We start from the raw sequence: 17,317 nt of genomic DNA, 5'->3' as shown, positions 1-17,317 counted from the left end.
AATCCAGAAGCCACCTGGACAGTTGGCTGGGCTGAGCTCCATCAACGGTGCATGTTGATGCTACAGCTGATTTCAGGACAGATTTTTCTGGGGCCAGGAAAACGGTTCCTCAAAAAACAATTCTAATTTTTACTGGGAGTGTGACAAAGAAAAGGACCATCAATCCTTTGAGGGCAGAATCCATTTGGGGAAATTAGTTGCTGGCTCTTCTCTCTCCACTTTTACTTTGAGGTACTTTTTTATGGAAAATTTCAAAATATAAAGAAAAGTAGAGAAAACAGGATAATGAACCCCCAGGTAACCATCACCAAACTTCAACCATTACCAACACAAGCCCAATCTTGAGTCGATAACCCAGCCTTCGAAGCAAATTCCAGCTATCATCTCATTTCCCGCGTAAAGACGGGTAAGGATCGAAATCTACGTCAGATCCATCTGGGGGCACTGGCCGAGGGCGCCCCTAGCTCTGCCTACCGCGGTGCTTGGCCCGGCCCCCAGCGGGTTCGGAACCTACGTCTATGAAACTCTAAACCCATGGCGCGACGCCAGCTCAGCCTCCCCCGCTTCCTCCTCTTCCCGCACAGCGTGGGTCACCTCGGCCTCATGGCGTTCCTGACACCCCACCGCCAGTCCCCGGTGATGCGCGAGTGACTGTCTCCGCGCAGCGCCGCAGAGAGCACAGCGAGCTGCTTTCCACTTCCTCTTTCTCAGGCTGACTAACGCTCCGCGCCCGCCCAGCGCGTCCGGCTCCCCGGGGGCGTGGCCACAGCCCGAAGGGGCGGGGAAATACCCTTATTCGGCCTTATATGGGCAGCCACGTCACAGGCTGTACACCCATTCACATAAAACGCTGAGCTGCCGGCGGAATCCCCGGCTTCTGGGGCGGCGAGTGGCCGGGCCGGGTGCCGAGCGTGCAGGGCGGGAAAGAAGAGTTGAGCGGTCGCTCCGGCGCCGGGCTCGGTCGGCCGGCCGCAGCCCCGCGGGTCGCCCTCCCGGGCCTCGCCGGCGGGCACCCTGGCTGTGGGCACCTGCGGGGCGCACGGCGCGGGGCCTCTGGGCGGCGGCGGCGGCATGAAGGTCACGTCGCTCGACGGGCGCCAGCTGCGCAAGATGCTCCGCAAGGAGGCTGCGGCGCGCTGTGTGGTGCTCGACTGCCGGCCCTACCTGGCCTTCGCCTCCTCGAGCGTGCGCGGCTCGCTCAACGTCAACCTCAACTCGGTGGTGTTGCGGCGGGCCCGCGGAGGCGCGGTGTCGGCGCGCTACGTGCTGCCGGACGAGGCGGCGCGCGCGCGGCTGCTGCAGGAGGGCGGCGGCGGCGTGGCAGCGGTAGTCGTGCTGGACCAGGGCAGCCGCCACTGGCAGAAACTGCGCGAGGAGAGCTCCGCGCGCGTCGTGCTCACCTCGCTGCTCGCCTGCCTGCCCGCCGGCCCGCGGGTCTACTTCCTCAAAGGTGAGCGCGTCGGGGACGCCGGTCCCCTGTTACCGTCCGCGCCGGGACGGCCCCGGGCTCTGGGGTCCCCTGCTGGCGCCGGGCGCCTTCCTCGACGCTAGAACCCGAGCAGTTCTCCGCTGGCGGGAGTCTGCACCTTGGGGCTCGACGTGCGCTAGGGAGGGCACTGCCAGTGTCAGCGCTCACGGCTTCCCCACTCGCGTTCCTCGAAAGCGCTTGACGATCGGCCTTTCGGCCTCAGTGGGTGGGGTGGGGTTGCTTACGCAGCCGGGGGCGCTGCTTCTCAGCTGGGGGTCGGTCGGCTAGTGCTGGGCGCGGGCCGGCTTTCCTGGCGCCGACTTCACCGCTCTCGCTGGGGCCTGCGCTCTGGAACCGTCCTGATGGACAGATCTGGAGGGATCAGCAGGTCGCAACACCCTCACCCCCGAAGCGTGGCGCCGCGGTGTCCCCTTTCCTCTCTCCTGCACGATTAACGTATGTTAGGCTGTGTCTTCTTCGACCCTCTTGCCTTTTTGACCCTGGCGAGTCCCTCTCCTCCCCTCCCCTTCCTTTCCATTTCATTTTATTGCTTTTTATTGTTCCTTGGCTTCCCCTTCTCCCCTCCCAGGCCTTTCTCTAGCTCCGTTTGGAGCTGACACCCTTTTCACCTCCTCTCCCCCACCCCGGGATCATCTCCTGTACTGGTCTTGGGCCAAACCCGGCGGACCTAATGCTGTCTGCCAGGGGTGGGAGGCAGGCTGGCCAGCGAGCCAGGACACATGAGAGGTGCCACAGGGTGGTTGTGAAGGGGATTGCGTCACATTTGGTTTGAGATCTCCAGAAGCTGCTTCACCAGTCTGCCCATTCCACCTGCTGGGGGAGATGACGTTGGTGGTGGGTGGGTGATTTACTCTCAGACTCCAGAGTATTGATTTCTGGGTCACTTCCTATGACTGCTGCCACCTTGTATTTGAGTCCTTTGTAACCGCAGATGTATGGAAGGTGTAGCCTGTAGGGCAGATGTGAGGACTCAGCCTAGGCTGCGCGGGCCGACTCTGACGGGGACACCTTGAGGTGTAACACTGATGTGATTCAGAGCTCAGGTGCAGTGAGCTGAGAGAGTGAGAGCGCTGTTTTAAAACCGTGCAACTTGTGGAGTTTTACACATTCCAGGCCAGGAGATTCCAGAGGCACACGGGCAGCTCCCACCTCTATTAGCACCTCTTGCAGACTGTCCCCTGTTGATTCCTGTTAGGGAAACAACAGAGGCAGAAGATGATGATCTTCCTCTTTTACCCAGCCTCAGCCCCCAGGAGATGGAGAGTGCCCTCCAAGCTCTGCAGAGGTTTCATACACAGTCCCTGATTTCTTTTTGATATGCTTTTTGTCTCCTCTTCTTAGCAGTGAGTACAGAAAAAGCTTCTGCCTCTCCAGTAGCATGAAAGATACATTCCAGGGAACCTTTCCGGGTCCTGTCTGTGCTCCCCACCCCTCTCCAGGGGACCATGCTAGCAGTTTGGAAGTTATTGCCACAGGAAGTAGGCAGCTCTGTAGACTCACATCTCAGGAAAATTAATGTTTAAAAAAATTTTTTTAACGTAAGTAACATACAGCACAAAGGCTGTACAATGAAAAGTGGATCTTCTGCACGCCCTAGAACCCAGTTCTACTCCCTAGAGACAACAGTCAACTATTTCGTGTTCATCTTTAGATAAATTAATTTTCCATGAGTAAAAATAGAATGATTTTGTATATTTCCTGTTCCTGCCTCTTTCATCTAACTAGATCTTGAGAGATTTGTCCATATCAGAGCATACATGTCCTATTCACTTTTTAAACCCATCCCCTGGTGATAGCCAGTAAGTAGGTTGCTTCCAGCCTTAGTATTTGAAGCAGTGTGGGAGAGTATAACTTTGTCCAAATGCTTTTGCATGTGCACTATCTTTCAGTAAAATTATGAGAATTGCCAGGTCGAAAGTTATGTCCGTTTTAAATTTCAGTAGAAATTGCTTAATACTTACCCTTATAACAGTACTAAGTTGTTGCCAAAGAAAATTATTTCTTTACCTAACTCACGTCCAGATAAGAGTTCAGGTTTTTAATCTAGTGGCATCTCAGATCGTGGGGCAAACCTTTTTTTTTTTTGGCCATGCAGCATGTGGAATCTAAGTTCCCCAACCAGGGATCGAACCCAAGCCCCCTGCATTGGAAGCACGGAGTCTTAACCACAGGACCGCCAGGGAAGTCCTGCAATGCCTTTTACACTTCCCTCAATGCCCACCCCTCCCAAAAAAAACCCACTACAATGAGATGACCGAACGGCATTGTCAGTGCGTATTTATATATAGTGTCCCTGTGCTTTCTCTGCTCAGCTCCCTTGGTAATGCGGTGGTTTTCAAAAACAGAATCACTCTGAAGAGGATTGAAGCTGCCAAAAGAGTTGCCACGGCTCTTGCAGCTCAAGTGAGGCACCAGAGAGGAATGTTCTGTCTCTCCACGCCTCTGATGGGAGTGGGTGAAAGACAGACCATCTAATCTATAGGACTCCTGACCCCAGCTGGAAGAGGCAGGACCCCGTTTATCTGTCCCTCAACTACACTGAGACTCTTTGTCTGCCTGCCTTATTTTGTCAACAGGCAGGCAGGACCCAGCCCACACCCGCACCTCCTGTCTGTCCTCCTAACAGCCAACTCTTTTTATTATTATTATTATTTTAATTTATTTTATTTTTGGCTGTGTTGGGTCTTCATGGCTGCCCGCGGGCTTTCTAGTTGCGGCGATCGAGGGCTACTCTTCGTTGCAGTGCACGGGCTTCTCATTGTGGTGGCTTCTCTTGTTGCAGAGCACGGGCTTTAGGCGCGTGGGCTTCAGTAGTTGTGGCGCGATGACTCTAGAGCACAGGCTCAGTAGTTGTGGCGCACGGGCTTAGTTGCTCCAGGGCATGTGGGATCTTCCCAGACCAGGGCTCAAACCCGTGTGCCCTGCATTGGCAGGAGGATTCTTAACCACTGTGCCACCAGGGAAGCCCAACAGCCAACTGTTAAGTGCTCTATTTAAAGCCAAGAGATGGGGTGGCCTGAAGGCTTCTCTTTCCCAAGCTTCATTCTGAAGTTTGAGAGGGCCTGGGCCGCTCTTACTTCAGATTCCCATCCCCTATCACTCAGTTTGTCTCCTGGGACCCAAAATGTTGAGGCCCAGGCACAGGAAGTGATTTGCTAACTAGGGACACCTCTTCGGAGGAAGCTGAGGGTCAGTGTAAGTGTGGTTTCTTTCTGCCTTCTGGGAGGGAAGGGGTGGGGGCAGTGGTGGGGAGGGAGGGGAAACTAAGCCACAGACACCTTCAAACTTTCCACCTCCGCCTCCCTCAGGCATGGCCTGTCATCATGACCGGGAACGTGGTCATTGTGGAGGTCCAGAAGCTCATTTGGGGAGGCCCAATTGGCTATTTGTTGAAGTGACCACAGGGGAGATTTGGGTGTGCTAAATGGGGTTGGGGGCAGTTCCAGCAAGCTGAGAGGAAGCAGTAATGGCTAGATGACTCATTCTAGGAATTGGCTGCAGCTTCTGGGAGAGAGCTGGAGACTGCCGTGTAATCCATTAACCATTTGCCTACTGCAGGGGTTTAAAAAGCCACCATGTCCTCCACTGTGGGGCTATTACAACACCAAAAGACAGAAGAAAAAAAGGGGGTCTTTTTGGAAAAATACATGGTCTCAGAATGCTTATTTAATTGATGATTTAGGGAATTCCCTGGCGGTCCAGTGGTTAGGACTCAGCACTTTCACTGCCAGGGCCCAGGTTCAATCCCTGGTCAGGGAACTAAGATCCCATAAGCTGGGAACTAGGATCTCACAAGCTGCACAGCATGGCCAAAAAAAAAAAATTGATGATTTGACCCCAAGTGAATTCTCTGGGCCAGAAAAAGAAGCAGGTTTTCTGGAGGCTCTTGGAAGTGTCTTTAGGTCCCTTTGGATTGGAAGCAAAGTGTTTCCCCACACAAGTCTGGCCTGTGCACCCAGCAGCATTTGGCATTCTGAGGCTTCGAGGCCAGTGCTTCACTTGGTTCTTCCCTACCTCATGTATGGGCCTGAGAACTTACCTGCTCAAGTTTCTATGACTTGGTCAGAGAGTAGTTTTTACCTTAAGTGATCTGATCCATTTGGAGAAGTTTAAACATAGTTAGGATTTTTATAGAATCATACCTGCCAGGTATGAGGGTGTGTGTGTGTGTGTGTGTAGCTGGGGAGAAAGTTCAGGAGGGGAGGGTAATAAGGAGATAAAGGGAAAGTAGGTGGTCATCAAGGAGAAAGAAAGAGTTTTTACTTAAAGGGGTAAGAATTAAGTTCAGAAGGCCTCATTGCTCTGGTTTGGAAGGTAATTAACTAGATTGATTACACTGGACCTGTGGAGAGGATTGTCAGCAGTGTTCTTAGCACCTTGGCAAAGAGAAAGGGCAGGGCTGTTTTATTGCCCTGAGTTTAAACCTCGTGTTAGCCCCCATTCCCTTATGAATAGAGGAGGTTTCATCTATAATCCAGTTTAGAGCTAAGGGACTAGGGATGCAACAGACCAGTTTAGGAGTCTCGTTCACAAATTAATGAAATTCTGCATAATCACACCTGCATTTTAGATAAATGAGAGAAAATAGCTTTTGTTTTCTGGAGGGATTTGGTTAATATTTGCCAGATGTCAGATATTTTACCTTTCACAGTTTAAGCTTCTTCTGATAGGCATAGAAAGTTAATCATTGCCTCTCTGAACTATAGCTTTTTAGGAGAGAGAGAGAGAGTGTGTGTGTATGTGTGTGTGTGTCTGTGGAGCCCGTTTCTATTCTAAAACTATTACTTGTTTTGGCTCAATTTTTTAGTATGACCAAAATGTATGGTAGCTGAATATTTTTTTACTATTCCACACTGAGGGTATTGATCAATTCTGGGCATTTTCTGACAGCCTGAGAAAAATCGATGCTTATATCTTTCTTGCTTTTTTTTTTTGTCTTTTAGGGGGATATGAGACTTTCCACTCGGAATATCCTGAGTGTTGCGTGGACGTAAAACCCATTTCACCAGAGAAGGTTGAAACCGAGACAGCCCTCATCAGTCAGTGTGGGAAATCAGTACTCAACATCAGCTACAGGCCGGCTTACGACCAGGTACACTGTGTGGAAGTACCATCCCGGCTCCTGGCTCTGTTCCTTGCACAGCACCCTGGCTCTTCCACTCCCTGCTCAGCAACCTTGGTTGGTTCGTTTGCGGATCAGGGAGTTGGCAGAGGCCTCTAGCTTTAGAGAGCCTCCGTTGCTTGCCAACTTGAGTTTCCATCTAAGAGTAAATGAGCTTCCTTCCAGCAAATAAGCTGACAAGAGCAAATGCGCTTCAGGATGCTTGGTGGCTTCTGGCAAAAAGTGGAAGCGAAAGATACATTATTATTAGCTGGCCTGGGAGGTGCAGAGAAGCTTTGAAATATCGATTTAGGTTTCCCTGAAGACGTTTCAGAGCTGACTTTCAGGCTTCCTGTGTTGATCTTCTTCATAACTGTTCATGCTCTGCAGTTTCTGCAAACCAACCCAGTACCTGTAAAGGCGTGTCTTGGTATTTTTAACTGAAGGAGGAAGATTGGGGAAGGGTTGTAGAGAAATTACTATTTGGATGGCTAAGCAGCCTCCCCTAGGGGTTTCTGATGCTTATAATTCCATAAATTCTGAAACCAGAGATCAAGACACACTAGAGGATTTCATGTGTCTACAAACATGTGGGGTTTTCCCCTTCAAAGAACTGTACTTTCTGGCAACTCATTAAAGGAAGAAAAAGTGGACGGCTCAGGCAGGGGTTACCTATACCTTGCAGGAGGATGTGGAAAAAGCCAGCAAGGACCCAAATCTGCAGAAAACAGAGATCAAAACCTACCTTCCCATTTTACAGAGGAAAAAACTGTCACAGCTGGTGGGATGATTGATTTTGCCAAGAATCCTGCAGCTGGGTTCATGGCTGCACTAGGCCCAGAACTCCCTTCTCTTAACTCCTTGTTCTGGTTCTTTTCAGGACCCTGTTCTGTTTTCCACATGCCTTCTTTTGGAAGAGGGCCAGTCTAGGCATCTGACTTGGTAGGAGGAGCTTTTCAGGTTCTTTGCACAAAATAAGAACATACCCAAATCATAAGAAGGAAGATTTCTAGATACTGCCTAAGATGCCAGCTGCCTGCCAAGAGCAGAGCTCTGCCCCTGGGGATAAACTTCCAAATACAGCCAGGTGGCTTTTCCTTGAATGGAAACCTATTAGCTTGGCGAGGTGCCAGGGTTATTATTTTGTTTGTTTTCTTTTATTAAAATTACAGTGTATGATGAACCCTGGGCTTTCAAGCCATGGGCATCCGGCTTAGCTGGATTTCTATTTTTATTTGTTTGTTTGGGTGGTGTTTTCCCCCACCTTTCTCAGAAAGTGAAAGAGAAACGAGACTTTGCAGGATGTTGTGAAAGCACAGCAGACCTTTGGCCAAGCAAGGACCAGGGAGGCCCTGGTGTGTTTCCACGGTTCATCTGGGGAACCCCCTAGTGCTACTCTTAGTAGCGCTTCTGCCTTGAGAGAAGCCAGGTGAGGTCATGTTAACCTTTGGGGTTTCTGAAGGCCTTTGGTTTCTTTCTCTTGAGTCTAAAAAGAAGATTCAAAAAAGGAAAGAAACATGGTTTCAGGGGTGTTGGGCTAAGCTCCAGGAGAAATTGAGTAGGATCCCAGGCCTTGTGTGTCAGCATTTTCCAGGCTCTAAAGAGAGGGAGAGATCTATGTAGGTACACCTAAAGTGTTAAGCTCAGGGGCCAGCTAATAAAAATACTGGTTACTATTACTACCTTTTGTAAAATCTCTGTAACTTTCTTTCAAGTGGCCAAACTGGCCTTTGCCTTAAGCACATGACTTCTCAGGAAAGAAAAGGCAAACACCCATGCGGGGTAATTTGAGAATTGCCTTCTCCTGGCCCTCATCCCGTGCCCCTTTCCCTATTGTGGGTCTGGCAGAGAGTTTCCATTCTACTCTTATTCCAGGACAGGAAATGGAAACACAGGAAGCGGATGGATGATATGGGAAAGGCTGGCAAAGACACAGCTACTGTCACCCCAGCTCAGTGTTTTCCCTCTAAATCTCCAGGGGCTCCCATTGTTCCAAGTATGGAACAGTGGCTTTTCTTGCCACCCTGGAAATGCTGAGACTGCCAGAGTCCGACTAGCTAGCTGTTCTTTTTAGCTTTGCCTCAGGGTAGATGGTCTCTGGTTCTTTGGGCATCCTTCTTAACTAGAAACCTCAGGTATAGGTGGTCTCCAAAAGGGTGAAGATGTCTGCGTCTCTCACCAAAACTCAGCCCCACAAGAAGAAGATCAGGCCTGGGACTTCCCTGGCAGTCCAGTGGTTAAGACTCCATGCTTCCATTGCAGGGGGCATGGGTTCGATCCCTGGTTGGGGAAGTAAGATCCTGCAGCCTTCATGCCACGCAGCGCAGCACAGCCAAAAAAAAAAAAAAAAAAAGATCAGGCCCTGCTCATGGCCTAACAGCTTTTCATTATCTGAGGATTTTGGATAGATAGTGGTCATTTTCACTTCTGAGAAGTATACTTTTTTGGGGGGCGGGGGGAAGTATATTTTAACATCTCTGAGCTCCAAATGCATCTTAGGATCAACAGTGTCCTAGGTTTGATGAAACACATTATATACAACGTCAGGATTGTAAAGGAGGGGGCTTACCTTGTTGAACCGTTTTCCATTTTATCTAGAAGGAAGCCGAGGCTGCCCCCAAGGTTAAAGGGCTCACCCTGGCACTCTCAGGGCAGCTAGAACTACAACACGGGCCTCTCAAGCCTTCCATCACACCACCCTCTTCTCATCCTTGTCAGCATAGGAAGGCTGCCGGCATTTCCTACCACCTCAATATATATAAGAAAATGAAAATCTTAGCTGTGTGAGATTTGCTGTCACTGAGTCACAAGGCAGTAATGTAGGGTAGAGAGTTTACCAGGACGGAGGCTCCACCCACACACTCTTGGGTGAACTATGCTGACTCTGAACTCTACCTGGAAACCAGAAAGGGAACCTCCCACCTGAAAACAAATAGGTCAGGGTTGTTTTTTGTTTCTTCTCCCCAAAGAGCAAGCTAATCCAACGTTTCCTGGTTGTCCTCCTTTGCCCCTGCTTCCAGGGCGGCCCAGTCGAAATCCTTCCGTTCCTCTACCTTGGAAGTGCCTACCATGCATCCAAGTGCGAGTTCCTCGCCAACCTGCACATCACGGCTCTGCTGAATGTCTCACGACGGACCTCTGAGGCCTGCACGACCCACCTACACTACAAATGGATCCCCGTGGAAGACAGCCATGCGGCTAACATCAGCTCCCACTTTCAAGAAGCAATAGATTTCATTGGTAGGTGCAGCCATTACCCCTCAGTTGTTTTGGGGGCCCCCGAGGGGAACGTGTTCTTGGATTTTGATGTACTGATGGGGGTTCCCTTCACTGAGAAGAAAAGCATCTTGTTGTAGAGCCAACTTGGCTGGTTGGATGCACCGACCAAAACGACAGAGGGGAGGATTTGAGTTGCTATTAATAGGAGCTTTAATTTGCAAGATAAATGAATTACTACAATTTTATGGCAATACTCTGTCGCTCTTGTTAGTGTTTCTGGCTGGGTGGGAAGCAGGGTGCATCCGTGTGTGATGCTCCGTGCCAGGGAAGCAGGGGAGGGAAAGAACCACCCAAACTGTGCTTCTACGTAGGTTGGGATATTTTTAAAAGCAAACAGAAGGACTGAGAGAGCACTCCTTACGCACTGAGCCCCCAGGGCCCCGGCAGCTTCCCGTGGTTTTTGGCAAACTGCTTTGGGGGCAATTGTTTTGCATTTTCAGCTGATTTTGAACTAAAGAGAGCGCTCGTCTCAAGCTCTGTGTTTTATGCACAGAGAAGTTGGCATCTTTTTGCATCCTTTGTACGTTCCGTGAGGCAGTTATCATTTACTCCACTGTGTAGGCCTGGAAACCTCTGGTCCCTCTGCCTAGAAAGGGCTTTGGGCCTTGGGATTCCAACTCCTCGAGCAGGCTGGATTGTTCTTTCATTTGACATCTCTGTTTCCCTCAACCATCTCCCCTGGGGGCTGGACTGACTTTTTTGTGTCTCAGATTTGCAAGCACCCACCACTCCCCATCCTTGTGGGCTTGCCTCCCTTTCCAGAGTCCTTCTTTCCCTTTAACATGCGTAGCTGTTGAAGCTGAGCAGTGATCTTCCTGCCTCGTGCTCTGAGGGATGTTGGAGGGAGAAAGGCCGGTGCTGGGTGCAGCAATGATTACTTAGTGCAGGGAGCCGTTAAAGGCCCCCCTTCCACCACGTGGTGGGCCCTCCGCTCAGCACACACAATCTCTACTCCACAGAAGCCTGCTGAGAAACTCACCAGAGGCAAGAGGCCGAGGCTGCCTCCCTGTTCCCGGAGGCTCTGGGCTGCGATGGTTCCTTTGGAGTCTCTCAGAGACAGTCAAGATGATGGGTTCAGGGTGGGAAACCCTTGACTTGTTCTCTCTGTCCCTGGGAATGCCCTGCCCTTGTCAGCCTGTTATTTAATTACCTAGATAGCTTCTCAGTGAGGTCATGAAACCCGCCCCCATCACTTCTCAGAAGCCTCCCTCCCCATCCTGTGTGTGCATTGTGTCTGTGTACACAAGCACACAAACCCACAGCATTCTGAAGGCACACGAGATGCTTTTCCCCAGACTCCTTGCCCTGCTGGAGGAAGGAGGGATTGAGGCCGAACCATGCATTGACCCCTTCCGAGGTCCACATAGAAGGCAAGCCCCCAGGGGTGAAGTGGGATCCAGAAGCAACACACTGTAGGCCCTTGTCTTTCTGGGATTTGGCTCTGGGCCAATTAAAAGCTAGACTACCAGCTTTTTGCTGGTGGAGGAGCAAAAGAAGGTTGGAGTCACGACCCTATAATCCTAGGAACTTGGAGTCCCTGTTGAACTAATTTACAGGAACTCTTTTTTTTTTCTTTTGAATCAGAGACTGTATTGGGGCACTTCTAATGAGGAACCCTGGGGTGTCCTTTGGGATTTTCATTCTGTTGGGGAAACTCCAGGTTCCTCCCTGACTCCTCAGAAACTGGATCTTTCAGATCTTAGAGATGCACTTGCAAATTTCTTGGACTTGAGGAGGGAGGTGGGTAAGGGGGCTGACTTTTTATTTGCCCTTCAAAATCTTAAATGTTTTTGCATACTGTGGCCTTACATAGTGCCATGGACATCTAACTTCCTGTGATGTAATTGTTTCCTCACTAGCAAGAGAGGGAATTGGAAAGACTCTTTTTTGTGGTTTTTATTTGATGTGTATATATGTTTAACCTTTTACCCCTGCTCATTTTTAACAGTTGGAGCTCTTTTGGGGGGAGGAGTAGAACAGAAAAGGAGGGCACCCCACCTTTGTCATATTGAGCTAACGAATGCTAACTGAAGGTGGTAGCTTTATAGCAGTGACTCCCATTGTTGTGCAAGATGGAGTTTGCCAAAGCCATTTATATCCTCCGTCTAGTAAGCGTTACTTAGCCAAGGCTATAATTAGTGGCTGTGCACTATTTATTGTATGTTTGGTTGGTTGGGAACCCTCGGTGCTGAGCCAAGCATCCCGCCCTGGTACAGCCAAACAGGGATCCCGGGGAGGCTGGAAGGCCTCAACCAGGATGAGGGCTAGGTCATCACCATTAGAATCAGACCCCGAGAGACAGGAATTGCTTCTCCAAGCCAGTCTTTGAGCCTGGGACCCTCTCAGGGAAATGTGAATGTGCAATAAAAACTTGCATGCAGCTTCAAAGATTTTCCCAAAGTCTTCTTGAACGCATCCATGGAACCCGAGTTAAGATGGCATCCCCAGGAAGGAGTTACTCCAGGTCTAGCACCTCCAGTGGCAGAACCTGTGAAAGTATCCTGGAGAACTAAGGATTGTGAAGGTCCTACACAGAGATAGACATCATGGTGGGACCCCAAAGTCTATCCTCAGCAGTGGAGGTTAAAGACTGGCAAAAGCTTGGGGTGGGACCACAGACGTTGAGCAGGGATGATGATTTGATAACTAGGTCACTTTTTTTTTTTAATTCTTTAATTAAATCCAGTTGCCTTTGAGTTCCAATCCCAACTCATTTCCACTGTCTTTTCTTTCTTCCAGACTGTGTCAGGGAAAAGGGAGGCAAGGTCCTGGTTCACTGTGAGGCTGGGATCTCCCGCTCGCCCACCATCTGCATGGCTTACCTCATGAAGACCAAGCAGTTCCACCTAAAGGAAGCCTTTGATTACATCAAGCAGAGGAGGAGTGTGGTCTCGCCCAACTTCAGCTTCATGGGCCAGCTCCTGCAGTATGAGTCCGAGATCCTGCCTTCCGCGCCTAGCCCCCAGGCTCCCTCCTCCCAAGGGGAGGCAGCCGGCCCTTCGTTCATAGCCCATTTGCAGACACTGAGCCCTGAAGTGCAGGGTTCCTACTGCACGTTCCCTACCTCGGTGCTGGCACCATTGCCCACCCACTCAACGGTCTCAGAGCTCAGCCAGAGCCCTATGGCCACAGCCACATCCTGCTAAGACCAGGGTGGGAGAACCAGCCCAGCTCCAAGAACAACTGTGATTTTGTATTTTAACTCGTGGACATTTCATACCTGTGCAATACTGAAGACCTCACTCTGTCCCTCTGTCCTGGTGGGACAGTGAAGGGTCACCAGGTTTGCAAACAAACTTCAGACTGACCTCGGGGATAGGTTCTTGGGACTGAAGGAAGGCCAAGCCATTACGAGAGCACAGTGCGTGCTGACTACTGTATTTCCAGACCCCCTGCCCTCAGGACTGCCCAGTCTTTGCACCTCAAAGTTTGCCTTTTCATTTCAAGCGTAAGGCAATAAATACCTGCAGCAACGTGAGAGAAAGCAGTTGCTGGACCAGGAGAAAAGGCAGTAACGAAGCCAATTCATTTTGAAGGAAGCACAATTTCCACCTTATTTTTTTAACTTTGGCAGTCTCCGTATCGGTCTCTGTTGCTTCAGGGCATAAGCTGATCACCACCCAGTCAGGAAAGTAACCCTACAGGGTTTTAGGGGCATGATGTATATGCCGATTTGAACCCTCAGATGATTTTGAGACTCTGTCTTGGGTCAGGTGGAATCATTTGGGTGAAGTAGTGAGACAGTAACACTTCTGGTTTCCTCTTCACTGTGGGTTTTTCCCTGACTTTGGACTTTGGCATGATTCTTACTCATACTTGAACCTTTCTCATTGCACCTCTCCTCAAAGCAACTCTGGCGTCATTTGAAAAGAGTTCTTTAGACCACAGACCAACAATCACCCCTTTGAGGTGGTGGCACTGGGTGCCAGGAGAGAAAGGGTACCCACTGTCTGGGTCAGTGGCATTGAAACGGTTGTCACCCCAGCTTGCTGTCCTTATATGTGCTTGTCTCGTCTCTGGTGACACTTGTTTTCTTCCCTGCCCCTCGGGGTTGTCTTCAAGCTGTTGACTTCTGGGATTTGCAGATTTCTCAATGTGGTACTACTTCCTTTTTGTCTGTAGGTTACTTCTCCAGGGGAAAAGGCAATAATTTCCTAAAATCCATATGAATGTGAAGAAAAGCAGTATGTTACTGGTTGTTGATGTTGTTGTTTTTTATAGTGCAAAATAAAAATAAGAAGAACAAAAATGCTTCTTCATGTTGGTGAGTTGGGGTAAGGCAGGGATACACTGAGGCGGGGCCCAGCCTGCCTCACTGGGTTTTATTTCCGAACGAACGCTAAGGTGATGGTGGTGGGTGTGCAGTTGGAGGCATGAGGCTGTACGTCTGCTCGCGAGCTGGTGATCATAACAATACAGAATAATGCTTTCCAGTTGGGAGGCTTCCCTTGGCTCACTTGCAAGAGAACTCCTTAGGCTCAGGCCACATGGAGAGGTGGTCAGAGCATCCACCCACCCTGGGCTCTTTGTGAGCCCCGGGCAGAGTTCAACTTGAACCTCCACTTCCTCATCCATGAAATGAGTGAACTAAGCTAGATGATCCCAAAAGCCCCTTAGAGCTCAAGACCCTTGATTCCAGCAAACCTGAGTGGCAAGCTTGTGGTCAGGCCCCTCCCTCCAGTGCCTGGCATGTGGCAGACTCTCAGAAAAGTTTGGAAAAATGACCAAGGGACAGATAAGTGAACTAGGTAAAGGTTAACCTTAAATGCCTGTTCTCCCTCTTTTACCCTTGGAATTAATTCTTCCAGATAATTCCCTCAGGAGTTCCTAAGTAAATCCCTCAATGAGTTGATTTAAATCCAAGGCTGAATCAACTTGCCTTCTGAGTAATTTCCTCTGTGTGGTGGAGGAAGGAAGGGGCAATATTTGCGTATTCCCATGGCTTATGTCTCTGCTCCAGCCTAACTCTTGGGGCCTGTTTCCTAATCAAGGGGAACGGGAAATTGGCTGGGAATGATACCATATGTGCCTGACACAGGGATTCCAATCCATACCCCGTGATTATGGGGGGGTCCAGAGAGGCCTCCAGCACCCCCCGCAGCAAACACCATGTCAACAAATAGCAAGATGGCGGCCGAGCCCAGGGTAGCCCAGCTCTTTCTAAACATCTCACCTCAAAGACTTTGCTTGAGACTTTGCTCCCCACACACCTTTCCTTCCCCACTGGTTCCTTGGAGAGTCCTCAGATAAGAATGTCACCCAGACTGGGGAAGCTGCCTTTCCTTCAGCCTGCACCCCTCATCTGCATAATCCAAGCAAGGTTTCCAGGGGAAGAAAGTGGAGTGAAGGGCACTGTATAGGAAGAAGAAATCCTGGGTTCTAGCCCTCACCCTGCCCCTAACTAGTGCTTTAGAGCTAATCTCTAATCTTGCTGGACCAAACTTCAGGGCTTGGTCTACCTGAGGTCCCTCCCTCGTTTCATATCTCTGAGCCTCCGCTCTGCCTTGGAATGTGTCCCATTGTGTGGGCCTGTCCAGGTGCTGAGTGGCTGGAGGGGCCGCAAGCCGGGATAGCCAGGGAGGGGGAAGCTGGATGCAGGCTGGGGTGATGTGCTAAGCCGCATCCCACTTGCTGACATTTGCTTTATTGCATTAAAGTCTTTCTCTGAAGGGTGAGTAAGTCCTCTAAATCAGGCATATGAGGATTGCTCATAAGCCAGTGAGTCACTGGAGGGTAAGCCAAGTGAAGCCCCACAGCTGGGGATGGCTCTGTAACTCTCACTCCCTTAATAGTCTTCTCATTAATTACACCTCCATTTTTGCCAAGACCAACTTTACATTGGCTTCCAGTGCCAGGTGGAGAATTAAAGCTGGTGTTATCCAGTTCCTTCATCCCCAGGTTTTGAAGGAACACCTCCCTTGGTCTCCAGCAATGCTTCAGGCAGAGATGTGTCTGGGAGAATAGAAATGTTAATTCTCTATTCTGTTCCCCAGCAGAGTCTGTGGGTGAGCTCCTCAGGTCTACCCTAGCTCCTGAGCTAGGCCTGACCTAGGGGCAGGAAATGTAAAAGCAGCTCACACCAGTGTGCTCGCAGGAGCCCTGTGTACCCATGGTTCTCCTTTGTGTGAGGACCCAGGGAAAAAGCACCCCAGATCTCAATACCCTGAAAGGCTGCATCTCACTGAGCTGCTGGTGGTTTCTCTTCTGAACACCGTAAAGTTGGTGACCACCCCTGTTTCCCTCTTTGCTCAGGCAAGGAGACAGCTCAGAACCAAATTTTTAGCCTACCTCTGGCAATTTTCTAGGACCTTATGGCATATATTTTGGGTATCAACTCTACCTGGTTTCCATTAAAATTTCCCAACTTTATTTTTCTTTACTTCCATTTCCACAGTGACTTTTAAAAAAGAACAACACTTGGGTAATAAATATTAAACATACCACAATGCATTTATGGAATGAGGTGATATGAACGTAGAGAGAAGCCAGTACATCCTCAGTGTTGCTACTCTCCATCTCACTCTGAAGGATTTATCCATGGGACTGTATAAATCTTCACCTTCTCAGTAAATCTGCCAAGTTTTGTATTCTTTCTGGAATAAACCCTGTCCAGAACCCAAACCCCATGACTAAGGCCTGGCTTTATGTCTTAGAATCTCTGGCACTGAGACCCTATATTCTGCTGCTGGTGACTTTCTATGGGGGGAGCCCTGGACCAGATGGACAGATTGCTCAAAGCCACAGCACAGATGCTCCCAACCCTCACACGCTGCATGTGATGGATGTGACTCTGTGCCTAGATAACCATCATCCGTCCATCCGTTTAACACTGAGCACCTGCTAGAACCTGGGATTCAGTGGGGAATGAGAGCTTCATAAGTACTGATGACTGTTCACTGGACTTTCTGTCCCAGAGTGGAGCTGGCCTCTCAAGGTGGACCCATGTCCCCAGCCCCACACAATACCCTTCCCCAGCTCCCCTCTTCTTGGCTCCAGCTCCATCCTCTCCCCTCTGGCCCCAGGATGCTTCATGCCCAAGCTCCCAGATATGCCAGCCCGTGGACATGGCTGTGTTTCCCTGTGCTAACCATCTGACCCTTGCCATGGCTCATCCCTCAGGTTATCTTGCATTGTTTACTACCTTGTCTTGAACACTGTATTAGTCTTGCCCCACCTCCAACCCCCCCACCAGTGTGCAAAAAGAAGTGAGTTCTTATTGAGCCCTGGTCCTTTCTCAGTCATTTGGCTAATATCAAAAGTGTGCATTAAGCACCTACTATGCGCCACAAGTCAAACTAGGCACGCACACAGGCATCATCTCTTTAATCCTCATCACAACTCAGTACAAATGATTTTATTGTCTCCATTTCCAGATGCATAAACTGAGCCTCAGAGATATTAGGTAACTTGCCCAAGGTCACACAGCTAGTAAATGGTGGAGCCTGGGA

General features: G+C 49.9%; 1 protein-coding gene across 1 annotated transcript; it reads left to right on the top strand.

The window, feature by feature from the left end:
- Positions 1 to 885: 885 nt before the first annotated feature.
- On the top strand, positions 886 to 14,106 carry DUSP5 (dual specificity phosphatase 5). The gene is made up of 4 exons (XM_036829351.1): positions 886 to 1,450; positions 6,433 to 6,581; positions 9,611 to 9,830; positions 12,609 to 14,106. Exons 1-4 carry the CDS (start codon positions 1,072 to 1,074, stop codon positions 13,013 to 13,015), a joined length of 1,155 nt encoding a protein of 384 aa, XP_036685246.1. The 5' UTR covers positions 886 to 1,071; the 3' UTR covers positions 13,016 to 14,106.
- The last annotated feature ends 3,211 nt before the right edge of the window (positions 14,107 to 17,317 follow it).

This window comes from Balaenoptera musculus, chromosome 16 (assembly GCF_009873245.2).
Source record: "Balaenoptera musculus isolate JJ_BM4_2016_0621 chromosome 16, mBalMus1.pri.v3, whole genome shotgun sequence".
NCBI lineage: Eukaryota > Metazoa > Chordata > Mammalia > Artiodactyla > Balaenopteridae > Balaenoptera > Balaenoptera musculus.
The sequence above is the reverse complement of the archived record's forward strand: the minus strand, read 5'-3'. Positions and strand labels throughout refer to the sequence as shown.

What these genes read in the sequence shown, in the direction of transcription:
- DUSP5 (XM_036829351.1), top strand. Translation starts at nt 1,072, where the DNA reads ATGAAGGTCACGTCGCTCGACGGGCGCCAGCTGCGCAAGATGCTCCGC. An exon ending in GCGGGTCTACTTCCTCAAAG is followed by an intron (nt 1,451 to 6,432) that starts GTGAGCGCGTCG and finishes TTTGTCTTTTAG; the next exon opens with GGGGATATGAGACTTTCCAC. An exon ending in ACAGGCCGGCTTACGACCAG is followed by an intron (nt 6,582 to 9,610) that starts GTACACTGTGTG and finishes CCCTGCTTCCAG; the next exon opens with GGCGGCCCAGTCGAAATCCT.